The sequence below is a fragment of the Dipodomys spectabilis genome, unplaced genomic scaffold (assembly GCF_019054845.1).
Source record: "Dipodomys spectabilis isolate Male_0828 unplaced genomic scaffold, ASM1905484v1 ptg000051l, whole genome shotgun sequence".
Lineage (NCBI taxonomy): Eukaryota > Metazoa > Chordata > Mammalia > Rodentia > Heteromyidae > Dipodomys > Dipodomys spectabilis.
The window spans coordinates 12322205-12349897 of record NW_024870728.1 but is presented as its reverse complement, the minus strand read 5'-3'; the positions used below and the strand labels follow the sequence as shown (position 1 = coordinate 12349897).

General features: G+C 38.3%; 1 protein-coding gene across 3 annotated transcripts in view; it reads right to left on the bottom strand.

The window, feature by feature from the left end:
• Usp37 (ubiquitin specific peptidase 37) overlaps positions 1–27488 on the bottom strand; it is an 81416-nt gene extending 53928 nt beyond the window's left edge. For 2 of the 3 annotated variants that reach the window (XM_042679243.1, XM_042679244.1), the window contains exons 1-9: positions 27321–27488; positions 22296–22426; positions 17549–17770; positions 11952–12120; positions 8237–8337; positions 4685–4860; positions 4153–4230; positions 3073–3170; positions 1732–1816 (exon numbers count right to left, since the gene is read on the bottom strand). In XM_042679243.1, coding sequence (XP_042535177.1) covers positions 1732–1816; positions 3073–3170; positions 4153–4230; positions 4685–4860; positions 8237–8337; positions 11952–12120; positions 17549–17704 — 863 coding nt within the window. In that variant the 5' untranslated portion in view covers positions 17705–17770; positions 22296–22426; positions 27321–27488. The remainder of the gene's footprint in view (positions 1–1731; positions 1817–3072; positions 3171–4152; positions 4231–4684; positions 4861–8236; positions 8338–11951; positions 12121–17548; positions 17771–22295; positions 22427–27320) is intronic. The other variant, XM_042679246.1, reaches the window with a different exon arrangement.
• Between the last annotated feature and the right edge of the window lie 205 nt (positions 27489–27693).

Sequence of the window (27693 nt, the reverse complement as noted above, 5' to 3'; positions counted from 1 at the left end):
TTTGTAATTAATCTGGTCATTTTCACCTATCTTTAAATGAAGCCTTTTTATTAAAAGTTTTCTCTCTTCATACATTTCTTTGTTTTTAGTTGGTCATGGGGCTTGAACTCGGCCTGGGTACTGTCCCTGAGCTCTTCTGCTCAAGGCAAGCACTCTACCACTTGAGCCACAGTGTCACTTCAGTTTTTTTCGGGTGATTAACTGGAGGTAAGTCTCACGGATGTTCCTACCCAGGCTGGCATCGAATTGTGATCTCAGCCTCCTGAGTAGCCAGGATTACAGGTGTGAGCTACCAGCACTGAGCTGTCTTCAAACATTTCTTATGGAATGTTTAGATGTGGAGTGGAGATGGACATTCTATTATTTTGAGAATCTGTACTGTATTTAACAAATCATTTGCAAACCAAATTAATGTTGGTTCTTTCTTTCTTTTCCCTCCTTTCTTCTTTCTTTGGTCATGGGCTTGAACTCAGGGCCTGGGTGCTGTCTCTGAGCTCTTTTGCTCAGGGCTAGCATTCTACCACTTTTAATCATGGCGCCCTTTCCATCTTTTTATGGTTAATTGGAAATAAGAGTCTCATGGACTTTCCTGCTCAGGCTGGCTTTCAACTACAATCCTCAGATCTCAGTCTCCTGAGTAGCTAGGGTTACAGGTGTGCGTCACCAGTACCCACCTAAAGTTTTTTTTAAATTTGGATTTCTTTAATATTCTTCTAATAAGCAGAAGAAATATCCAAAGAGTCTAAGCCTTATGCTTATATATCTGGTGTGGTGGTCTACAACTTGACCCATAGGGGTTGTTCTGGAAATGGAATTTTCAGAACTTTTTGGCCTGACCTGGCCTCAAACATTGATCCCATAGATCCTAGCCTTCTGAGATTTTAGGATTAAACATGTGCCACGGGTATTCAGCTGAAGTTTTTGTTTTAAAAAAACAAAACAAGGACTGGGAATGTGGCTTAGTGGTAGAGTGCTAGCCTTGAACAAAAGCAGCTTAGGGACAGTGCCATGGCCCTGAGTTCAAGCCCCAGGACTGGCAAAAAACAAAACAAAAGAAAACCACCTCTTAAGTATTGAAGGTAGCTTAAAACATAGAAAACAAAGAATATGTAAGAATAACTGAAAAAAGACATCTTAATATGCTTATACATGGGAGGATGGAAAATATCCTGATCTAGAACCTGGAAACATGACTAGTCTAGGCACAACCAATAAGTAGTCTTAACTAAAATATTTCTAAAGAGTACTTTTTTCTTTTTTCCTGTTTTTTTGTTTTAGTATAGTACTGAGACTTAAACTCTGGGCCTTCATGCTTCCACTCTTTTTTGTTCATGCCTGGTACTCTACTACTTGAGCTAGACCACCTCCTCTGGCTTTTTTGCTAGTTAACTGGATATAAAAGTTTCATGGCTTAATTCTCAGATTATCAGCCTTCTGAGTAGCTAAGGTTATAGGAATAAGCCACCGGCATCCAACCAGAGTACTTTCTAACTAAAATGTTAAGACTCTACTATTCTCATAAATTTTGATATTATTTGTTCCCACAGTACCAGAATTTGAAGTCAAGGCCTTGTGCTTATTCAGATTGCTTGATGGTGTTCTACCACTTGAGCCTCCAGTCCTTGACACTCCTAAATTAGGGCATTTATTTAGTTAATGCAAATTCCATCATTTAATATTCTGAAAAGTGAATGCCTTGAATTTTTCACAAGGAATATAACCAGTGCATACCTATCTAGGTTAGTGCTGCCAGAAGAGTAATCCTTGGAGCCAGCTCTGCTACCATAAAATGATGATGATTGCAAAGGTAAAAGTCCTATAAAACAAATGAAGCAAATTAATACCTAAAATCAATCACTAAAGCTCACTTAATAATAAAATTACACTTCAGGTCTCTTATATGTAATTAATGTTCTTTTTTTTCCCTTTTCATCAAAGTAAAACTTATGAATGCTAAGAGATTAAGTACTCTGGAAAAAACTGCAACAGAAAAGCAATGTTCCCCTGACCTAACTCTGCCAGTTCAAATAGTTTCTGGCCTTTTTTTTTTCTTTTTGTGGGCACCAGGGCTTTTAATTCAGTGTCTTTTGCCCACCTGCTTTGCTTGCTCACTTTATCACTTGAGTCACACTTGAGTCCTGCTTTTTGTTTATTATTTTAGAGTTGAGTCTTACACACTTTTTTGCGTAGGCTGGTTTTTATCTTTTATCCTCTGATCTCAGCCTCTTGAGTAGCTAGGATTATAAGTGTGGGATACTGGTACCTGGCTCTAGCCATTTTATAGTTTTTCTGACTTTTTCCACAGTGCTAAGTAATGTGTTTCCAGTATTTCTTGATTTATTCATTTAAAACAGTACCAGCTGATTTCTTATTATTAGAGGAAAGTTTTAAAAATTGGATATACTTTTTTTCTGTAGGAGTCAATGTCACAATCGCAAACTACTGAAACAAACAGTTCTACTGGTCTGATCAAGCAAACTCACACTATTTATCAAGATCATGACACATTTTAGCTTTAACTTCAAAAGGTAACATAATAGTAAAATCAATAGTAGATATCTAAGTTAGTTTTAAGAATTCTGGATGATAATACAGATTGGTAAGTGTGGGAAGCTCCTGTCAAAAAGTCAGGGATAGTCTAAATTCAGGAATAGCCTCAGTGCCACTTCCAGTTTTTTGGTGGTGGAGTAAGAGTCTTTCAGCCTTTCCTGCGCGAGCTGGCTTGGAACTGCATTCCTCAGATCTCAGCTAGGATTACAGGCGTGAGCCACCAGTACCTGGCTAAATAGTATTTTCTAATAAATAGTAATATTGATGACATTTAATTCCAACCTTCGAATAAATGCTTACTTCTAAAAAGTATAATAGAAAAATAAAAAAGGATGTAAAGCTTAGATTCTTATTAAACAGAATGGAACTTTTTATTACTTTAAAATATATTAGTCAATAACTGGGTATAAATTAAGTGTTCAAAGCTAGTACTGGATTTTGAACTATTCCTGAATAATGTAGACATATATCCCAGTATAGGTTTTTATTTCTATTTATTATATAAATAGAGCATCTCCTTACCTGAGGTCCGATTTTCTTCTGACTGTTTCAAGCTCAGCTGCTTTTCTCTACTGCTGGTTAAGTATTTTCGTGAGGGATCTGTCATGGCCTTGTTATTCCTGAAGTTGATATTTTTAGATAAATATTAATATGACTGTAAAAAGATACTCTCCATTAAGAAACTTTATTTCAATTTCCAAATTCATTTATATGCTTAAGTTAGGCTATAAAGTTATTAAATGCTCAAGAGATTTATCCACCTAAAGTAAGAATTATGAAAATAACTTTTTATTACTAATAGTCAATGTATCCACTGCTCTAGCAATTAAATAAAAACAAAAGAGCATTTTCTTTATAGATAAAAGTCAAATCAGTGACAGCCAATGTAGGTTTTTCTTGGCCCAAAACAGACCAGATGAAATGATTCAACAACTAAGATTAAAAGAATCATTAAAAAAAATAAAGCTGTTTTCTAAGTGGGATGGCTTACATCTGTAATCCCAGCTACTCAGTGGGTAGAGATAAGAGTGGACAGAGGTTCAAGGCCAGCCTAGACAGCCTAGACATCAACATGGTACTCTGTTCAAATTGAACATTTTTTCAATCTTTCCTAGTGGTTATAACTCTCAATATCAAGAACACTGATCAAGCCATGCACCAGTGGCTCACACCTGTAATAAATACTAGCTACTCAGGAGGCTAAGCTCTAAGGATCACAGTTCAAAGCCAGCCCAGGCATTAAAGTCCCTGTGAGACTCTTATTGCCAATTAACCACTTAAAAACTGGAAGTGGTGATATGGCTCAAGTGGTAGAGTGCTAGCCTTGGGCACAAAGAGGCTAGGCCCAGGCCCTGAGTACAAGCCCCACAACTGAAAGGGAGGGAAGGAAGGAAGAGGACAAGGGAGGGAGGGAAGGAAGGAAAGGAAGAAGGAAGGACAGAAGGAAGCAAGGAAGGACAGAAGGAAGCAAGGAAGGAAGGAAGGAAGGAAGGAAGGAAGGAAGGAAAGAAGGAAGGAAGGAAGGAAGGAAGGAAGGAAGGAAGAAAGGAAAGAACGAAGGAAAACTGACCAAGTGTGATAAGTGCTCTAAAAGCAACTTACGATGATGAATCATTTTCCTTAGGATAATCTTCATTCAGCTCTGAACCAGATGATAACATTCTTTTCCTCTTTTCAGTGCTATGAAGAACAAAGGGCAAAAAGGGCTATTTTTAAAGAGTTATAATTCATACCATCAAAAATTATAAACTAGCATATTCAAGAATAGAATGTGACTATTGTTATGAAATATTCTATACCACACTTAAATTAATGTACTACTTATGTACAAGCTTAATTCATGTCTTTGACATAAACTACCTATGACCTAATTCTCTACCAAAAATGTACTCTCTATCTTCTATTTCAAATTTCTTTTTTTTATTGTGAAAATACTGTACAGAGGGGTTACAATTACATGAGCAAGGTAATGAGTACATTTTTTTTAATCAAGCATTGTTGCCTCCTCTTTTGTTTCCCCTTACCATCCTCCTTCCCATCTCCCCCCCTCCCCATCTCCCTGCCCTATTTCAAATTTCTACAAGGCCCAGAAGACATCTATAAACAAGTTCACCAAACAAATAGTCTTTCTTACCGGTTTTCTAACAATCCTGATCTAAGAGGTGATGTGGGTGATAAAGAAGGAATTGTCCGAGGAATAGCTATTCCACTTCCTGGTACAGTCTTAATCGGTCCTCTACCTGGATGACCAAGAACTTTTCGAAATGGAATATCATCTTTAGTTTCCAAACTTCCTCTTTTTGAAGAAGCCTGTAATAGTAATGATTGAGATATTAAAATCCTCAAGTTCACTGCAAACTTTTAAGAACACTGATTCTCACATAGGGGCTATCAAAAATATAATGGGAAACTCATTTCTTATCTAACTGATTGATCCATCCATCCATCCATCCATCCATCCATCCATCCACCCACCCATCCATCTATCCACCCACCCATCCACCCATTCAGATGTCTGGCTTTTTTGCAGTGCTAGGGATCAAACTCAGAGCCTTATATATAATAAGTGCTATTCTAGTGAGCTACATCCCCAGCCCCTATAAATGTATTTTTTTGTGTTTTTGTCGGTCGTGGGGCTTGAACTCTGGGCCTGGGCATTATCTCTCAGCTCTTCAGCTCAAGACAAGTGCTCTACCACTTGAGCCACAGTGCCAATTTCAGTTTTCTGAGTGGTTTATTGGAGATAAGAGTCTCATGGAGTTTCCTGTCCGGGCTGGCTTTGAACCCTGATCCTCAGATCTCAGCCTCCTGAATAGCTACGGGCATATGGCCTATAAATGTATTTTTTTAAAGCATTCTAGGTGATTCTAATGCATAGTTGAGGAAGAGAAATTAAGCTTAACATTTATTTTCCTGCAGTATTATTAACTTCCTAGTGAGCTCAGGTTGGCCTAGAATTTGCCATCCTCCTGCCTCAGTTTTTTAGATATTGGAATGGTCATGTACCATCACACCAGCTCTCTTGTCACATTCTTGCTAACCTAAAAGTTCCACAGCATACTGAGGCAGAAGGCAGGAATCCTACCATTATTTAAAAAAAGAAGAAGATGATACAGAAAGACACAGATCTAGCCGGGCACTGGGCGCCAGTGGCTCATGCCTGTAATCCTAGCTATTCAGGAGGCTGAGATCTGAGGATCATGGTTCAAAGCCAGCCCGGGCAAGAAAGTCCGTGAAACTCTTATCTCCAATAAACCACCCGAAAACCGAGGTGGCGCTGTGGCTCAGACAGTAGAGAGCTCGCCGTAAGCTGAAGAGCGCAGGGATAGCACCCAAGCCCAGAGTTCAAGACCCACAACTGACAAAAAAAAAAAAAAAAAAAAAAGAGAACTGATTTTTGGAAAAGGAAAATATATATCTTGATTACAAGAAAAAGAGATGAAGGTATCCCTCAGTGGTAGTGTGTGTGTGTTTAGCTTGCAGTATGACCTATGTTTGATCTCTAGCACCAACAAAAACCAAAAAACAACCAGGTGACAGTCAGTGGCTTATGCCTCCCTACTTCTTGGGAGACTGAGATCTGAAGATCAAGGTTGAATGTCAGCCTGGTGACACAAATCCTAGTAACACTTATCTCCAATCAACCACCAAAAAGATGAAAGCTGGGGTGGTAGAGCTCAAGTGGTAGAGCACTAGCCCTGAGCAAAAAAGCTAATTGACTGTGCAAAACCTTAAATTCAAGCCTTTCAACTTGGCACAAATAAAACACAACACAACAATACGAAATAACAATGACATTTAATTGCCACAATTCAAATGCCAAGTCATGTATAATCAGCAAGACAGTCCTATTATTTTGAGAGGATTCAAGTTTGGAGGAATAATGCTGGGTAGAAGGAAGATGAGAAAGTCTATTCATGTAAGAAAACCAAAGAATCTACTGTATACATAGCAAGACTATCCAGAGAGAGTAGGATGCAAACATATTAATTGGGAAACTGTTTTAGATAAACACTCTGCCAGGTATGTTTTACATCTCTACATTAAGACCTATGTGGGCTGGGAAGGTGGCTCAGTGGCAGAGCGCTTGCCTTGCATGCTTGAGGCCCTGGGTTCGATTCCTCAGCACCACATAAGCAGAAAAAAAAAAGCCGGAAGTGGCGCTGTGGCTCAACTGGTAGAGTGCTAGCCTTGAGCTGAAGAGCTGAGGGACAGCACCCAGGCCCAGAGTTCAAGCCCCATGACTGGACACCCCCCCAAAAAAAAAAAGACCTATGTGATTTTACTAAGGAAGATATGTCCAATTACTTTTGTTTTATAGAATGACAAGCTTAGGACAGAAAATTAAAAAACCTCTAAGGTCACTTGAATGAATAGCTTAAAGGTTATTTCTACTTACAAATGTGTTCATCTCAAAATAATTATGTTCAGGGGCTGGGAAGTTGGCTCAGTGGTAGAGCGCTTGCCTTGCATGCCTGAGGCCCTGGGTTCAATTCCTCAGCACCACATAAGCAAAAAGAAAAAAGCCGGAAGTGGCGCTGTGGCTTAAGTGGTAGAGCACTAGCCTTGAGCCAAAGAGCTGAGGGACAGCGCCCAGGTCCAGAGTTCAAGCCCCACAACCGACAAAAAATAGGATAAAGAATAATAATATGCATTTGCTTTGTAAAAAGCAAAGAAAAGATCTCAAAAATCAGTATGGTGTTATACAGTATAAAGGCAAAGTAGTATTTGTAGGGCTGATTGTATACTCAGTATACAGTAAGCATATTACCTTTTGAGCATTATCTCACAGAACTCTTGAAATGTTATTATACATAAGTATTAAAGGCTCAGGATTCTTAAGAAATTTCCCCAGTGTCCCCACCTAGTAAGTAGCAGCACCAAGTCTTAAACTCATATCTAATTCCAAAGCCATGCTTTAAAAAATTATACTGTGGCTTATTCTGATGACCATGAGACATCAAGTGCTGTTCAGTAAAACTGTAAGAAGGAAAGAATGTGATAAATCCCAGAAAGTCTTCCATAAAAAGTTAAAAAAGGGCTGGGTGCCAGTGGCTCATGCCTGTAATCCTAGCTACTTAGGAGGCTGAGATCTGAAGATCACAGTTCAAAGCCAGCCCAGGCAAGAATATCCATGAAACTCTTATCTCTAATTAGCCACCAGAAAACCAGAATTGGCACTGTGACTCAAAATTAGCCACCAGAAAATCAGAATTGGCACTGTGACTCAAGTGGTAGAGCACTAGCTAAAGAGCTTAGGGGCAATGCACAGGCCCAGAGTTCAAGCCCACAACCGACAAAAAGAAAGTTAAAGAGAATGCGATAGTCAAAAGGATAAATGTGGTAGAGCGCTTGCCTTGCATGCATGAGGCCCTGGGTTCGATTCCTCAGCACCACATAAGCAAAAAGAAAAAAGCTGGACATGGTGCTGTGGCTCAAGTGGTAGAGTGCTAGCCTTGAGCTGAAGATCTGAGGGACAGCGCCCAAGCCCAGAGTTCAGGTCCCACCACCGGACCAAAAAAAATTTTTTTTAAAAAAAGGATAAATGTTAGCTATGTGGAAAACACCACTGTGACAACACCAGAAATATTGAATATTACCATCTAAATTCTACTTCCTGAAACTATGTAGTATGTCTATAACTATCACTTTCTTTAAAAAGCTAAAAAGATTGACATAAACATACCTGATTGTCTGAATAAGAAAGTTGTCTATTCGTTTCCTTCTGCGATGCCCTGCTGCTTAGAATGGCTCCAAAACTACCAGATCCTTGAGGTGTTTTATTGGCTGGTAACAAAAAACAGAAAACAAAAACAAAAGTAGTTTTTTTGAAAATCACTTACTTAAAAAAAAGATTTTTGATATAACATTGAAGAAATGGAACAAAAGGAAAAAGTTAAAACCAAGGGGACTTACTAAATAGGACACACATCTGAGATATACAGTAGTTAAACTTTATAGTAATGAAAATCTCAAGCAAAATATGCAAATAATACAAATATGTGAGAATTTGCAAGACAAAAAGAAATACTAGAAATTCTCCAGTAGAGTTGGTTACTAATACTATGGAAGAGTTAAGTTCTGTATCTAAGGCATGAACATTAATACTAAATGCAGGAAATGTCAAAAATGACAGGTGTTCTTCCAGTATCCTATTCTCCACAGCATTCTCTACAAGTAACAGTGTATCAATCACAATATGTATATATATATATGTATACTCCATAAGTATGTACAATTTTTATATATTTAAGGATCAGTTTAAAATTTTTTTTTTTAAGTTTATCAAGCCAAGTGCTGATAGCTCATACCATAATCCTAGCTACTCAGGAGGCTGAGATCTAAGGATTGCACTTTGAAGCCAGCCCAAGCAGGAAAGTCAGTGAGATTCTTACCTCTACTAAAACTACCAAAAAAAACCCCCCCAGAAATAAAGCTGAGGATCAAGTGGTAGAGCACTAGCTTTCAGCAAAAGAAGCTCAGGGAAAGAGACTGAGCCATCAGTTCAAGCCTCAGGACTGGTCCAAGCGAAAGAAGAAAAAAAAGAAATACCCAAAAAACCCACAAAGGGTCTGGGGATGTGGCTTAGTGATAAAGTGCCTGCCTAGCATGCATAAAGCCCTGGGTTCGATTCCTCAGTACCAAATAAACAGAAAAAGCCAGAAGTGGTATTATGGCTCAAGATGTAGAGTACTAGCCTTGAGCAATAGAAGCTCAGGGACAGTGCCCAGGCCCTAAGTTCAAGGCCCCCAGGACTGGCAAAACAACCACAACAAAAAAGTTCTAAGAAATTCATGTTAGCTTAAACATTTAAGGTATTCCACCAATATGAATTTGTATGTACTTTTTTGTGTTTACTTTTAAAAGTATTTTATGGCCAGGCACTGATGGCTTATGTTATAATCCTAACTATTCAGGAGACTGAGATCTGAGGATCACAATTCAAAGTCAGCTCACCCAAGAAAGTCAATGAGACTCCTTAACTAACCACCAAAAAACTAGAAGGGGAGCTATGGCTCAAATGGTAGAGTAACAGCCTTGAGCATAAAAGCTCAGAACAACACCCAGGCACTGAGTTCAAGGCCCAAGACCAGCACTATATTTTAATATAGTTTCCCTACTTCCCGTTGATAATGATTTGAAATATTTTAAGTTTTCAAAATTGCAAGCAATGCATAACATTCTCTTTTTGTACTAATGAAATGATTTTGTAAAATAAACTCCTAGAAAAAGAATTGTTTTGTTAATGGACATATAATTTTAAACTAAATTTAGATATTACATCAACTTACATTACTTATAGTCCTCTACTCTCCAACCAAATGTGAGTTTGCTTCCTATCAAACTGCTGCCAATATGATTGAGAATTACTAAAGTTGAGATTTTTTTTACATGTTTAAAAGCCATTTTTCCTTGAATTTCTTATTTGAAGTTTTTGTCCATTTTTTAAAGTTGACTTTTAATATGATTGTATAATAGGTCAGACTTTATATAATAAAAAAAATGATAAATCTTAGATTTTCCTAAAAATAAATGAGAAAAGGCTGGGAAGGTGGCTCACTGATAGAGTGCTAGCCTTGCATGCGTGATGCTCTGGGTTCGATTCCTCAGCATTACATAAGCAGAAGGGGAGCTGTGGCTCAAGTGGTGGAGTACTAGCCTTGAGCTGAAGAGCTAAGGGATAGCACCTAGGCCCAGAGTTCAGCCCCCATAACCAAAAAAAAAAAAAAAGATGAGATCGTCAGGTAGCAAAGGCCATGAGTGTATCTCCAATAAACTACCCCAAAAAGCTGGAAAGTGGAGCTGTAGTAGAGGGCCAACCTAGAGCAAAAGAAGCTCAGAGACAGTGTGCAGACCATGAGTTCAAGCCCCAGAATTGGCACAAGAAAAAAGATGAGATAGCAAAATGATAAATATTGGGTATGTGGAAAACATTATTGTAACAATTCCAGAAATATTGGATATACATCTACACTACTTCCTGCAATTACCTAGTATGTCTCTAATTATAGTTTCTTTTTTAAAAAAGTTAAAAGTTCATTTCTATAAGATCACAATTGACATTAACATACTACTCAGGGGCTAGAGATGTAGCTCAGTGATACAGCATTTGCCTAGTATGTATGAAGCTCTGGGTTCCATCACAGCACCAAAATAAATAAACAAATAAAATGTGACACCACTCTTTAACTCTAGCTAATATTTTGTCTACATTTATATGGTTTGTCTTTTCTTCACTATAGTTTTTATATTAGATTCAGAAAGGACTTTTCCATCCAGAGATTGTTAGAATTCAAAACCTCTTTCCCTAATCCGGCACTGAAGGCTCATACCTGCAAGCCTACTCAGGAGGCTGAGATCCGAGGATTGAGGTTCAAAGTCCTTGCGACCCTTATCTCCAATTAGCTACCAGAAAACTGGAAGTGGCACTGTGGCTCAAGTGGTAGAGTGCTCACCTTGAACTGCAGAGCTCAGGAACAGTGCACATAGGCTGAGTTCAAGCCCCACAACTGACAAAAAAGAAAAAACAAAAACCTCCTTCCCTTTTTTTGGTGGTGGTACCAGAGCTTGAATGCAAAGCCTGTTCTCTCACTTGGGTTTTCTTGTTCACAGCGTGTGCTCTACCACGTGAGACATGCCACCAGTCCAGCATTTTGCTGGTTAACTGAAGCTAGTCTTGAGGACTTTTCTGTCCTACAGGAATTGAGATCCTTCAGATCTCAGCCTTCCTGAGTAGCTAAGTTTACAGGAATAATCATGTGGGTTTTTTTAAATTATTATTTTTAACTTTGTTTTTCCTGTCTTTTCTTTTTTGGTACTATGGATCAAACCCAGGATGCTGCACTTGCTAGGCAAACATTTTTGCATTGAGTAATCCCAGCCCCGTTTTTTTTGTTTGTTTTTTTTTTTTAGTGTGCTATATTATAAAGACTGTCATATGTTGAAATAGCCTTACATTCCACATGTTTGGAAGTACTAGCATTTTGAACTCAGGCTTCTCACTTGCTACAGTGTATACCTGGGTCATAGCTCTAGCCTTTTTCTTCTATTTTTCAGCTAGAGTCTCACATTTGCCTGGATTTACCTCTCACTCCTAAGTAGCTGGAATTGTGTGTGCATCATCACACACAGCTGTTTCTCTAAGATGGAATCTCAATAAATTTTTGCAAAGATGACCTGGCACCACCATCTTTCCTATGTCCATTTCCTAAGATTACAGGTGCACAATACCAATAAATCCTTTTTAGTCACTCAGTATAATTCTTTAAATATGTGACTGAATTAGTTTACTAATATTTTATTAGAAGCTTTTGTTTCAACATTCATCAGAAGTAATAGTCTGTAGTTATCATATTCTTTTAAAACTACCAGTGTCAGACATTAGAATAATTTATGCTCACCTGTATGTCTGTTTTGATGGACTGCATCTAGAAACAACCTCATATCCTCTGCATCTTTACTCGGTACTTTATCAATAGACAAGAAGCTGTTATCTTGCAGAGTTAACATTAGGCGGCTTTGTTTTGCTCCACTGGGTCGAAGCACCACATTTTTAATATTATGATTTAGCTGACAAAAATAAAAGGAAAATTGTATTATAAAAAATATACAAAGTATAATTATATAACAAATAGAACCTTTTATCTTCCAAGTTACATTTCCCAATCATCCTATACTAATTCAATTTATTTTCAACCAAAAGAATTCTATTTCTTGATATCTTTAAATCAAAGATTTAACATTTAGAAGATACAACATATGGGGTTGAAAGTGTGCCTCATTTGGCACAGCACTAGCCAAATGAGCAAAAGATATTGGTCCCAAGTCTTGGACTCATAAGAAAGAAAAAAAATAAGATACAAACATACACTATTAAAATCTATCTTACACAATAATGCTACCTCTATTGATCTTCTTACATTAGAGAATTCCATATTTTCAGATATTAAGTTATGTAATAAGATAAATATAGTAAGTTAAATGTCAAAGCCTGGATGATTATACTATTAGTAGTATAGACAAATTGAATTAATCTTTCTTCTTCTTCAAACAAGTTTATAAATATGTAGCAAATCACTTAGATAACTGCAGTGTAAAAGAAAATAGAAAGCTAAGCTGTAATCCTCAGAATTCCAAAATCTTAAAAATACATTAAAAGTAAACCTTTACCAACACTGAGAATCTTTCCTAAATGTCCAATCAGACTCAATTTGACTCAATCACAAAGGTCTTGAGTGCCCCAAAACTCTTTGTCTTGGGCTCTCCAAGTCTTTGAAAAATGTGCTATGAAAGCAACATCTTTTGTTTTCTCTGGAATGAAATTTTTCCAAAGCGAAATTAAAATATCCTAAAATATCATTATTACCTAAATAATTTCTACACATTAGGTAGTTTTTATTCTCTAGTACTCTACCTTAGCAGACATCTACTGTGTGTGTGTGTGTGTGTGTGCGCGCGCGCGCACACGCGAGCGCGCACCGGCATGTGTTTGTTGGTATCAAACCTTGAATACTAGGCCTTGTACTTTCATTGGGCTTTTTTTTTCTTTATCATGGTTGGTGCTCTACCATTTGAACATCCCCTCCAGTATGGTGGGGAAAAAAGTATCTTGGACTTTTCTACTCTGACTGGTACCTCAATCCTCAGATTTCAGCCTACTGAGTAGCTAGGATTATAAATGTAAACTATTAGCATCTGGAACACATATACTAGAATACTGTCTTTTACTAAAGACATATCCCTTAAACACATAAAAAATAATGCATTTCGTCGGGTGCAGGTGGCTCACGCCTGTAATCCTAGCTACTCAGAGTCTGAGATTTGAGGATTGCAATTCAAAGCCAGCCCAGGCAGGAAAGTCCTTAAGACTCTTAGCTCCATCCAATAAACCATTAGAAAACTGGAAGTGGCGCTGTGGTTCAAGGGATAGAGAGCTCGCCTTGAGCTGAAGAGTGCAGGGATAGTGCCCAAACCCAGAGTTCAAGCTCCACGATGAAAAAAAAAATGCATTTCATGTTTTTTCAGAGAATTGAACTTTGCCAATTTTATATATAAAAATACAATTTTTTATCTGTATAAAATACAATTTTATCAGATTATACTCAAATTGTACATACGTATGTAAATATGTTATCTATATATTTAAGTTTCAAAGTAAGCCTAATGTCTGAGCAGATATTTTCTAGTAAAACAGGAAAATACATAACATAAAGGCATTATATCAATCAACTTACCATCTTAAAACATTAATGTTACATACAGGAAAGTGTTTACCAGTGAATGAAAATAATCCTGATCTTAGTCACTTCAACAAAATGAAAATAAACCCATCTAGCTCCCAAATTTCAGTAACCACCCAGATGGTAAAAACTCCCAACTTCTCTTAAGTCCAGACCTCTTTGTTACAATTCTAGACCTATTGACCTTCAGAATAGCTGACACCTCAGACAATACATGTCTCCGGCCTTTACTCCCCAATTCTTTCCTCTGCTCCCTACTATGGAAATCATGAAAGGGACCGCCATCCATTTGGAAACTGGGATTTCTTGATTCTTTCCTCCCAATTCTAATGAATTAAGTCTCGTTGACTATACTTTCCTCCTCTTGCTTCTCTATCTTTTCCTATGTTCAGGACTTTCATTCCTCATCCAAAGTAACAAAGATTCATCTCTCAATCTTATTAGCTTGTCTAACTCCCAAAGACCTGAATTTATGATTATTGGATCCATAGGACCTAAGCTCCTAGTAGAACAAGAAAACATGAAGCTCAGGTTGCTACCTACCTCTTCAGTGTCTACTTCCTATCATTTTTCCTTGCTTTTTTTTGTTTGTTTTTTGGGTCCAGTCATGGGGCCTGAACTCTGGGCCTGAGTGCTGTCCCTCAGCTTTTCAGCTCAAGGCTAGCTCTCTACCACTTGAGCCACAGCACCACTTCTGGCTTTTTTCTTGTTGCTTATGTGGTGCTGAGGAATCAAACCCAGGGCCTCATGCATGCAAGGCAAGTGCTCTACCACTGAGCCACCTTTCCAGCCCCTTTCCTTGCTTTTTTTGTTGTTGTTGCCAATCCTCGTTCTTGAACTCAGGGTCTGGGCTCTTCCCTTTCTTTTTGCTCAGTGCTAGCACTCTACCACTTCTAACACAGCACCACTTCTAACTTTTCTGAGTAGTTTGCTGGAGATACAAATCTCATGGACTTTCCTGCCCAGGCTGGCTTTGAACCACAATCCTCAGATCTCAGGTTCCTGAGTAGTTAGAATCACAGGCGTGAACCACCAATATCTGGCTTCGCCTTTCTTCCCCACTCACAGTATTACCAGGATTTGAACTCAGAGTCTCACTCTAGCTAGGCAAGCACTCTAGCACCTGAGCCATGTCCCCAGACCTTTTTGCTTTAGCTTGTTTTCAGAAGGGTATCATGCTATTTGGCCAACCCTTATTTATCCTCTAAATTCTCAAGCATAAATCACTTCATTCTTTGCATGATAGTGTCTTATATTTTTACATGTGAATATGCATTTGATTCCTCCTAATTTGGGAGAATGATGTCTCATTCAGCTCTATGTTCTTTCTTAGCTCTTAGTACAGTATCTACAATCAGTAGGTGGTTGACAGATGAAGAGTTAATGTAAATTGATAAAGACCTCAGGTGAGGCTAGAATTGTTAAATATAATAATTATGTGCTGATGATGACCTACATTTGCATTAACTATTTGAACATTCAGTGTCAACCTAGGTTGAAGATTGAAAACAAAATGAGTCTATTTGAGAAAAACCTTTAGTTGAAAAGAACAATTAATAAATATATGTGACAAACTTGTTTCTATTTCTTATCATCACTTACAACTTAAAGTTGTTGTTTTTTCTTTTTTTTTCTTTTTTGGTGCCATCCTGAGCTTGAACTCAGGACCTGGGTGTTGTCTCTGAGCTTTTTTTTTTACTCAAGATTAACGTTCTACCACTTAAGCTGCAGCTCCACTTCTGGTGTTTTGGTAGTTTTATTAGAGATAAGAGTCTCACAGACTTTCCTGCCTGGGCTGGCTTCAAACCACAATTCTCAGATCTCAGCCTCCTGAGTACCTAGGATTACAGGCATGAGCCACTGATGCCTGGCTCAAGGATCTTTTTTTTTTTTTAATCTGGGCCTGAGTGCTGTCCCTCAACTCTTCAGCTCAAGGCTAGCACTCTACCACTTGAGCCACAGTGCTACTTCCAGTTTTCTGGTTGTTTATTTAGACAAGAGTTTCATGGCCTTTCCTGCCCAGGCTGGCTTTGAACCACAATCCTCAGATCTCAGCCTCCTGAGTAGCCGGCACCCGGCTTCATGAATATTTTTGGCATATAAAATAATGAACAGCTCCCAGGCCTAGTATAACCCCCAAAACTGGCAAGCACACACACACGCACACACAAATTAACAATTATAGCTCATGCCTGAAATGCCAACTACTCAGGAGGCTGAGATCTGAGAACTAAAGTTTGATGCTAGCCTAGGCAGGTACTGAACTCTAACTAACCAGCAAAGAACTGGAAACAGAGCTGTGGCTCAAGTGGTAGAGAACTAGCCTTTGAATAAAAAGGAAACCTCAGAAACAGCACCCAATCCAAGTTCAAGCCCCAGGAACGACATATGGGTTCATTACACACAGACACACATGTACACACATGTACATACACACAAATGGAAATTCTTCCTCAGATTATATTCTCAAGCATAACTTCAACAGATTCTTCAACAGATCAGTTTAGGGCAAAAAGTATACTTTGGTCTAACCTAATTAACAAATTAATTTTTGGGGTGGTACAGGGGTTTGAGCTCAGCCTCTTATGCTGGTGGTTCATGCCACCACTTTAGCTATGCTTCCAGTCTTTTTTTTTTTTTTGGGTCCGGTCATGGGGCTTGAACTCTGGGCCTGGGCGCTGTCTCTCAGCTCGTCAGCTCAAGGCTAGCACTCTACCACTTGAGCCACAGCACCACTTCCGGCTTTTTTCTTTTTTCTTATGTGGTGCTGAGGAATCAAACCCAGGGCCTCAGGCATGCAGGGCAAGCGCTCTACCACTGAGCTACCTTCCTAGCCCCTCCAGTCTTATTTTTTGCTGGTTATTTTAGCGATGGAGTCTAGCAAACTTTTCTGCCCAAGCTGCCTCAAACTGCAATTCTCCAGATCTCAACTTCCTGAGTGTGCTCACTGCCTGTAATATTTTTTTTCTTTTTTTATTGGGGTCCAGTCGTGGGGCCTGAACTCTGGGCCTGGGTGCTGTCCCTCAGCTCTTCAGCTCAAGGCTAGCTCTCTACCACTTGAGCCACAGCGCCACTTCCGGCTTTTTTTCTTTTTGCTTATGTGGTGCTGAGGAATTGAACCCAGGGCCTCATGCATGTAAGGCAAGCGCTCTACCACTGAGCCACATTCTCAGCCCTGACTGCCTGTAATCTTAGCTTGAGATCTGAGAATAATGATTTGAAGTCAGCCCAGGCAGGAAAGTCTGTGAAAAAGTCTATCTCCAATTAACCACTAAACAGTCAGAAATGAAGCTGTGGTTTAAGTGGAAGATACTACTCAGGGATACTGTTAAGGCCCTGAGTTCAAGTCCCAGCCAAAAAGAAAATAGAAATCCAAAAGGGGAGGTGTGATTCAAGTGGTAGCATTCCAGCCTTGACCAAAAAAAGCCTGAAGTCCAAGGTCTTGTGTTCAAGCCCAGAACTGACATGTGCAAGCACATGCATACACCACACACAAGCTTAGGTATATAGTACCCAAATCCTTGTAAATTAATTTGCACTAGTTTTCTCTTCAATAATGGTGACTGCTTTCTGCTTTTTATTATATACAGCCAAGAATGCTGTTGAATAATTTACAAAATTATAAAATAGGTAGCTAAAAAATTTAGTGTCATGGAAATAAGCAAGAAGGGCTACTTTGATGGTTATTATGGCATGGGAGAGTTACTTACTAAAGGATCTGATTCAAGAAGCATTCTGAATCAAAATTTGGTTAATACCTGAAATATCCTTGGAATTCCTCCAGTATTATACTGAACTACTAGGCTGACTTTATTGTCTTTTTCCACAATTTCAAAAAATCCTTCTTTCCACTTTGTAATTCCAGTCTGCATACTTCGAATTCTGACAGGACCATGTATCTTCAGAGGAGACATTTTCTTTAAAAATAAATTGCTTCTAGCCGAAGTATAAAGCAAAAATATACATTCACCTGATAGGTTCTAGGAAAGAAAAATAACAAGTTACTAATGATTAAAAAAGACTTTAAAAGAGAATGTTTAATAAACCATCTTATGTCCAAAAAGAAATGTATTCTTTATTATGTATTCTTTATAACAACAAGAAATTTAGAAAAAAAACTTCAAAAGAGAATGCTTAATAAACCCTCTTATATCCATTTCTCCATTTCAATAAACAATTTTTATGATGCATCCTTAAAGGCCCTGATTAGTTGTAGAGCACAGCTAAGAAAGCTAAATTAAAGCAAGCACTGACAATCTAATGGCTGCAACTAATCATTTTTAATTTCTTCTGTACATGTTTTCTTCTTTGCCAAGTGTCCAATAACATTTCACCATTCATGAATTAGGTAATGTGTTGATATATCAACCAAGAGTAAGAGTTCACTCTCAATGTAACTGTCTTCACTATTAAAGTGTTGGTTCTTTTTTCCTTCATGAATGCTAACAGGTCTTGAATTTCAAATAAAAAATTTTTTAAATTTCAGTCATATGACTCTAATTCTTAGAATGGAATTTCTCCCAAAACATCAAATTCATCAATAGTATAAGCATATCAACATGTACAAAAGACATTAAATTAAAATTTTTAATCAAATTTATTTAACTTTTAGAATTACATAAAAAAAGAATTTAACTTCTAATAAAAACAAACAAAAGCCAGACCTTGGTGGGTCATGCCTGTAATCCTAGCTACTTAGGAGTGTGAGATCTAAGGATTTTGGTTAAAAGAAGCTCAGGCAAGAAAGTCTATGAGACTCTTACTCAGTTAATAACCAAAAAGCCAAAAGAGGAACTATGGCTCAAGTGGTAGAGCACTAGCCTTGAACAAAACAGCTCAGGAATAGCACCAAGGTCCTGAGTTCAAGCACCAGCAATGACACAAATAAAAATAAAAATGAAAAACCTGCTCTAAGAACCAAGTAACATTTTAATATTACCATTACTACAAAGAGTCTTCAGTAATTTTACCTTTGACAAATAATTCCTAAGTGAACTTTTTTTTGTTTCAGTCCTGGGGCTTGAACTCAGGACCTGAGTATTATCCTTGAGTTTTTTTACTTAATGTTAGTACTCTACCACTTGAGCCACAGCTTCACTTCCAGCTTATTGTATTATTATATTATTATTATTATTATTAGGTGGTTAATTGGAGATAAGGGCCTCAGACATTCCTGCTCAGGCTGGCTTTGAACTGCAGTCCTCAGATCTCAGCCTTCTGAGTAGCTAAGATTATCAATAGCTAAGCCACTAAGACCTGGCAACAGTAAGTTTTTATGTAGTTTCCTTCTTCCCAGCCTTTCTGATTCCCTTTGTGGCTATAAAGATCAAGATTCAAGCTTTGCTCATACCCTCTTCTGACTTCTTCACTTGTTCCCTCCCCCTATACTGAGAGCTTTCAAATCCTCCTTTGTCTTCCAGTTGTACTCTGTGCCTCTAGTAGCACATTTATCACCCAGTACTATAAACTTTTTGTTTCTCTACTATTTCAAGATAGAGAATATATTGTTTAAACTCATCATCCCCATTAAGACAGTGTATGAAATCAAGGAACCAGAAATTCATTGTTTAATAATGAACAAATCAACATTATTAATTTTATTCAATTTGTTTTAAAAATGCACAACAGGTATGGGAATCATATCTATCTTTTTTTTTTTTTTTAATGCCAATACCTGGGTTTAAACTCGGCCAGGATGCTATTAGTATTTTCGCTCAGTAGTGCTCTACCACTTGAGTCACAGTTTTGCTTCCAGCTTTTTGCTCGTTCACTGGAGGTAAGACTCAGAGTTTCCTTCCTGAACTTGAACCTTAGATCTCCTGAGCAGCTAGGATTGCAGGCATGAGCCACTGGAATTCTACACTGTAGGATTATACTAACTAACCTCTTTACAAGGGTACTTATTGTAAGAATTATCTTATACATAATCATTGTGAGTAAACCTGTACTTTTTCTTTTCTTTTTTTTTTGGATTCGGTCGTGGTGCCTGAACTCTGGGCCTGGGCACTGTCCCTCAGCTCTTCAGCTCAAGGCTAGTGCTCTTCCACTTGAGCTACAGCGCCACTTCCGGCTTTTTTCTTTTTGCTTATGTGGTGCTGAGGAATTGAATCCAGGGCCTCATTCATGCAAGGCAAGCGCTCTACCACTGAGCTACCTTCCCAGCTCCTACCTGTATTTTTTCTATGTGTGTCCAAACTTCTCCACTAAATGCAAAACTATACTCAAGCCTTGTAAAAAATTCAATAAAAGAGAAATTGCTTATAAATAAAAATATGTGGTTACAATTATAATATTTTAAAAATTGATAAATTTACCCAAACTTGGATTTATTTATTGCTCAATGAATCATTCTGTATTAAGGGTCATATCTCATCAGATTCCCTCATCTTTCTTTATATGTCATTCTTTTTTTCTGTCGGTTGTGGGGCTTGAACTCTGGGCTTGGGCACTCTCCCTGAGCTCTTCAGCTCAAGGTAAGCACTCTACCACTTGAGCCACAATGCCACTTCTGGTTTTCTGGTGGTTTATTGGAGATAAGAGTCTCAGGGACTTTCCTGCCTGGGCTGGCTTTGAACCGGATTCTAAGATCTCAGCCTCCGGAGTAGCTAGAATTACAGGCATGAGCCACCAGCACACAGAGTATATATATGTCAGTCTTTAGATCATGCCAAAATAAAAACAATACAAAACTCCAAAATCTTAGTTGCTTACCTTATTAATACTGTCATTATTAAACAAATTTTCAGATGAAGATTTCAAAGTTCACCAAAGTATATGGGAAATAAAAACGTTAGTGGGCCAGGCATTAGTGGTTCACACCTGTAATCCTAGCTATTCAGGATGCTGAGATCTAAGAATCATGGTTTTGAAGTCAGACTGGGCAGAAAAGTCCCCATGAGATTCTTATCTCCAATTAACCACTCAAAACACCAGAAGTGGAGCTGTGGCTCAAAGTGGCAGAGCACTAGCCTTGAGCAAAAGAGCTCAGGACAGTGCCCAGGCCCTGAGTTCAAGACCCATGACCAGCAAAACAACATCAACAACAACAACAAAACAAAACATAGTATTGGTAGTTTCTATTTCTGTCTAATTCTCAATGTCTCAAAATACCCTGATGTAGAATTTTAATTATCTAAGTAATATTTTAGACATTTTCTTAACCATTTCCACTACCAATCTTGCTTTTTTCTAAGGAATAAAAGTAAAAGGTGCAGGGCAAAATCAACAGAAATAATTTAATGAAGCCTTTTCTTAATGCTTCAATTTACTGCTTGCTTTTATAAATGAATTTTTATAAATGAATTAAAAAGAACTACCTTTATACATTCATCACATAATCAGGGATTGATTTCCCTATTTGATAAGTGAAAAAAAAACTAAGTTTCTTTTTTAGTCTGATGTGCATGACAATAATAATTGAACTTTTTATAAACCTAAGACAAAGCTTCCTCTTTCATTTTTTAATTTTTATGTTTTTAATGAGAGTACTAGGGCTTGAACTCAGGGCCTGGATCCTATCCTTCAGCTTTTTTTTTTTTTTCTCAAGACTGGTGATTACCATTGAGATGCAGCTCCACTTCTATTTATTGGGTAATTAGGGATGAGAGTCTCATAGGTACTTGTTCCCATGGTGGCTTCCAACTTTGATCCTCAGATCTCAGACTCCAGAGTACCTAGGATTACAGGTATAAGCCACCAGTGCCTGGCAACAAAGCTTTTTTAAACTATGTTTTCCTAATTCTCCTATCAAAGCAACAATAGGAAAAAAAATCTAATTAAAATGAATTATTCTCAGCCAGGTGCTGGTGCCTCATGCCCGGAATCCTAGCTATTCAGGAGGCTGAGATCTGAAGATTGTAAAGCCAGCCTAGACAAGAAAGGCCATAAGACTCTTCTCCAATTAACTACCAAAAGCAGAAGTGGAACTGTGGCCCAAAGTCGTAGAGCACAAATCTTAAACACTAAAGTTCAAGGACAATACCCAAGGCCTGAGTTCAAGCCCTAGGACTGGCACAAAAAAATTAGATTAAATTTAAAAAAGAAGGCTGGGAATGTGGCTTAGTACCACATAAACAGAAAAAGTTGGAAGTGGCTCTGTGCCTCAAGTGGTAGAGTGCTAGCCTTGAACAAAAGCAGCTCAGGGACAGTGCCCAGACCCTGAGTTCAATCCCCAAGACTGCCCCCCACCACTGCCACCGCCAAAAAAAAAAAAGTCATTCTGTAAGCATATTAAAGAGATTCCCTTTAACTAAACATTTTCACAATTAATATTACTGTTCAAGTCTGAGCATTCCATAATAGTTCCATCAGTTATTTTTCAACCTTGCTCACTTAAGCTCACATTTAAGGTACTGCTTTGAAAATATCCTCATCCTCATAGCATTTAGCATATCATGATAAAGCAAGCTAAAACATAAAAATGCTGCACAAAATTAAAAGAAAACTGTCAATTCTTTCCAGCTTGCACACTCTTGAGAACATATCCATAACAAAAACATCACTTACTTTTACTGAAAAACCCTATGTAATACCATTTCACCTTTTATTCTGCTCCTTGTGCCAAAGGCAGTGCGTTCTTCTTGGGAAACTACTCATATTCTGCAGCTATGCCAGTTCTCCAGGAGCCATCAACTCAGCTAAAGAAAATATAAGTGTGCCTTTTTAAAGATAATTTAACATATAGAAAATTAAAACTTAAGGAAAGTTATTTATATAACAAAGATGAACTCTTTAAAACCACAATCACTTACACTTGCACATACACATACACATCCTATCAACAGAACGTTAAGAATATTATCTGCTGTGGAAAATGAGGGACTATCTCAGGAGCCTGCACCTTCATCAATTTATATCTTGGTTTATTCTTGCTACATTTTGAAACTAAAAAGTTAGTAGACCCTTTGTTGACTTAGTCAACACTGTTACATTTTGACAGCCCAAGCCCTAGAAACAATCACTTCTATAATGTGTTGATACAAATTTGCAAAGGTGGGAAAACTTGATGTCTTTGCTTATCTTTGGAAATGAAAAGTAAGTAAAACTTGTTTTTCAATTTTAAGTCTCTATAAGCCTGAAGTTTCTCCGGAATTCTATCCAGGTATATCTCTCATTAACTACAATATCAACTTTAAGCTATTGTATTCATTTAGTAAAAAGTTATCTACTAAATTATTCCAGTTGGAAGGCGCTATGGTAGGAGATATAAATGTGAAGATGATACAGGTAAGCCATAGCCTCACTAAGGTTCTTAGACCTTTTTACTCTTGTCCTTTCACCAAGATTCAGGCAAGAAATCTTGGTGTCAGCTTTACCTTCATTCTCATCTATCCAACACCCAACCCTTCTACAGCTTCTTCCCTAATTCAGAAACTCATCACTTTGGCATCACTTCACTCAATATGTACTTAAAGAACTAGCATTTTAATAAGCACAGTGCAAAGTACCTCACATGCAATGTTTCACTTAATTTTTAGAAAAGTTCTAGAGAAGCCAGGTGCTAATGGCTCACATTTGGAATCCTAGCTACTCAAGATGCTGAGATCTGAGGATCATGGTTCAAAGCCAGCCCAGGCAGAAAAAGTTAGTGACTCCTGTCTCCAATTAATCACTAGAAAACCAGAAGTGTAGCTGTAGTTCAAAGTGACAGAGTACTAGTCTGAGTGAAAGAGCTCAGGGACAGCCCTCAGGCCCTGAATTCAAGACCAACAAGAACAACAAAAGAGCATTCTAAAGAATAGGATTGTGTCTGTTTTCCAGATGAGGAAAACTGAGGCTCAGAGATTATATAATTATGTTCAGTCACAACAGACAATGCTATGTTTAAGGCTACACTCAAAATTTTAAACCACTACCACAGTTCATCCTCATCCATAAATTTTGTCAGTCACTTTCCAGCATCCATTCTCACAGGATTTTTCAATCAGTCCTCTTCTTTACAATATCCTTTCTAAAGAACTGTTTGTATCTCTTAGAAACTAAAATATGCACTACTCATCTTCTTAACTTTCTCCATAAGTGGGAAGAGGACAAGACACAGACCACTCAACTGGAATACTTTTTCTTTTTTCTTTTTGGTGGGTTGTGGGGCCTGAACTCTGGGCCTGGGAGCTGTCCTTCAGCTCTTTAGCTCAAGGATAGCACTCTACCACTTGAGCCACAGAGCCACTTCCAGCTTTTTCTGCATATGAGGTGCTGAGGAATTGAACCCAGGGCCTCATGCATGGGAGAAAAGCACTCTACTACTAAGCCACATTCCCAGCCCTGGAATACTTTTTTCATATGTACTGCCAGCAAAATGAATACTAAGGGCAAATACTACTGACACGAAATTCCTTCCTGAACAGTTTTATTCACTCACTACTACCTAGGAAAGGAACTTAACTGTCTATGGTTGGCATTTATATGCTAGCTAATTTTTATAATCTTTTTTTTTTGTAAAGATACTATACAGAGGATTACAGTTAGTTACATGAGTAAGCTAATGAGTACTTTATAATCATTTTTAACAGCAATCTTAAGAATTATTAAACTTTAAACTTTCATTCCTCATCCACCAGGAACTGACATAAATATGGACTTTGATCTGTTTATAGGAACCCCTTCTTCACTAACCTCATAGTCTAACCTGTTGCTAAACAACATAAACCACTGATCTGATTTTCAAGAGCTTTCTTTCCTAATAAAAAACTCCTAAGACAAATATTACAAAAGAGATAGTGTGGTAACTGAAGGAGAGAGGGATCTTCATCTCAAGCTTTGTCTAATATTTAAACAGTGTGTGTGTGTGTGTGTGTGTACCTGTGTTTGAACTCAGTGTCCAGAGCTCTTGTTTTTCTTGCTTACTCGTGGTTGGCACTCTACCACTTGAGCCACAGCTCTAGTCCAGCATTTTGCTGGTTATTTTGGAGATGGAGTCTTACAGGATTTTTCTCCCTGGGTTGGTATGGAACTGAGAACCTACAGCTGGGATTACAAGCACGAACCATTAGCTCCCAGGGCGTTGTATTGTTGTTATTTTGTTTATACATTACTGGGCGGGTGCTCCATCACTTGAACCACCTCCCTTCATCCTAAAAACTGAAAGATTTTATTATACAAGAGTGGGTAAAAGTAACCGACTACTAGATAATTGTTTGCATCATTCCTCTTTCCATCCTCTGTACTGGAATTAAACTCAAGGCCTTGAAACTCAAGCACTTGCTAAGGCAAGTGCTCTACCAATGAGCTACATCACCAATTGTAGTGTCTTTTAAGCTGGTGTTTTTGAAAGACTTAATGGTTCTATATCAAGTTCTAGTTTAATTCATTTAACCAATTCTTGAATAATGAAATTGAAATAGTCATTATTCTAGGAGACAGATTTAAATAGTACAAGTAAATATATAATTACAAGTTTTAAAAAGTTACATAAATTAAAATGCAGGTCATGATGAGATTATGATTTAAGACCTGAAGGTTAAGAGAAAAAAAAAAAGGCTTTTTAGAGAAAATATCTTAATCTGAGAATTAAATAAGTTGATTGGAGGACAGTGGTAAAGGAACAATTCAGGTCAACATAAAAGTATGTGCAAAGGCTCTAAATTGGAAATTAAAAGCACTATGTGTGGAGATCAGTGAGAAAAAGGAGACATTGCAAGATGAAGCTAGTGAAACAGGCAAGAACCAAGTTATAAAGTCATGTAGATAACCATAAGAGTTTCAAACTTTAGCCTAAAGGTAATAAGCACTTAGTAATGGGAAGTCCACTATAAGACTTTAAACAAATAAATGATGTATTACTGCTAAATGAATGAAGGTTTGTTTGGGTTTGGAGAACACACTGGAAAGAAAGAAAAATGGAAAAAAAAAATAGGGCAACCAGACCTGAAAATACTGTTATGCAACTTATAATAACAATTACAGTAACAATGCTAACTTGAAATTTTTCATGTGATCAACCATATGTTGACCACAGTTATTTACTTAGTCCTCCTAACAATTCAATAAGATAAGAACCCTTATCATTGCCATTTTACAGATGAGAATGCTGGAAGCAAGAAAGCTCAAGTCTAGGTAAAAAAGGATTCCAGTTTAGAAAAGTCACAGTGAAGATATACAGAAATAGATCTATAACATACTGGAAGAAAAACATATAGGACTTGGAGAAGATATTGATAATATGGAATGTAGTGGTCATCAAGTTCCTAACTTTTAACATGATAAATAGATATGACACTTAATGAAATGGGGCTATGGAGGGAAAAGAATTTGAGTACAGAGAGACAAATCAAGATTTTGCTTTTCAGCATGTTAGGTTCAAAATTCCTAAGAAAAAAAATCAAGTTGAGATGTCAAGCAGCCAGTTGACTATTTGGATAAGGAACTGAGAACAACCAGAATTGCTGGAAATAAAAATTCTTAAATCAGGGTGATAAAGTACACTGTATGAATGAATTATGAAAATGTTACAATGAAACCTCCACTGTACAATCAATGTAAGCTACTAAAAAAATCTTTAAGAAATTTAAATCACTAATATATAGGTGGAATTTAAATCTTAGGGAGTGCTGAAACAGCAGAAGAGAACCTAGTCTGAACCCTATTCTTCACTTTATTTTATCAAACATCTCCAATGATTACTCTCCTGTCACTAGGTTTTCCATTCCTCCTCCAATTTTACCTTCCAGTAGAAAGTAATATCATGCATGCCTTTTTTCATCACTTAAAAGATTCATCACTTCTGTGCAGCTATTAAACATCAACATTCTCTCAATGATTCATCCTAGGTCTCCTTTTTTAGTACTATACTCTTCTTAGGCAATTTCATCCATATCACAACAGAGGACACACATGCACACACACTAATTTCTGGCTCAATATCTCCAACTATTTAACAGTCCCTTTTAGATATTTCTTCAAGCAAGAGGACTTGTCAGGCACTGCGACACACTCCTCCCCATAGTAAAAAGTCATTTATACATGGCTGAAATTCTAAAAGAACACCACGAAAGCACCCATAAGTCAACTCTCCAAAACACAGGACTTTTTTCATCAACCCACATTTTCTTTCACGGGTCATGACTTAAATTGGCAAACCCGGTGTGATGACTAGAGATGGAAAGCAACCTCACGCACGACAAAAATACAATCCCTGCCTTTCAAGTGACGGATGGCTAAGAGGAGGAAGGAGGTGAAGAACAGTCAAACAGGGCGAATGAGTACCCGGTCCAAGGCCCGAAGGATGTATGGAAGTCACCTGAAAAGGCAGCAGGCCTGGTGAGAGAGCAAGCGGCAGGCGAAGACAGCCCCGTAAGAAGGGGCAGTTTCGGGATGCAGGGGAGAACGAGTGACAGCACAGACCGAGTCAAAGGAGAGGGAAAGTCGAGGGGGAGAAGGAATACCTGCGAGCCCCTAGGAGCGCCCGGCGGGTGGGGTGGGCTGAGCCGTGGGGCGAACTCCAGGAGAGTGAACGCCGAGTGGGCGGACCGCACGGGGTAGGGGCGGGTAGAGAAAACGGCTCAATTCAAAGGCTACCAAGGCCCACCTTACCTGAGCCGGAAGGTCTGCAACTCCGGGACAAGTCTGCTGGAAGCACAGAGTTCACGAAGAAGAGGAGCAGCCCGGGACAAACAAAAAAGAGAGAGACGCCAGTCCGAAAGAGCGAGGTCGCTCACTCCCTCAAGACAGGGAGAACGGCTGATGGCGGGAACTGTAATCACACGCAAATACGTACGCACGCACACTGGACGCGACCACACCAGGCGCGTGCGCGCAAGCCTTCAAGCGCCGCCCCTCCCACCCTTCGCTCCGCCCCATCGCCGAGTGCCTTCTACCCCGAGAGCCCCGCCCCGGCCATGACCATAGTACGCATGCGCACTTTTCCTTCGCCCAATTTCGACCTCCCACCATTTCCCGTTTACTC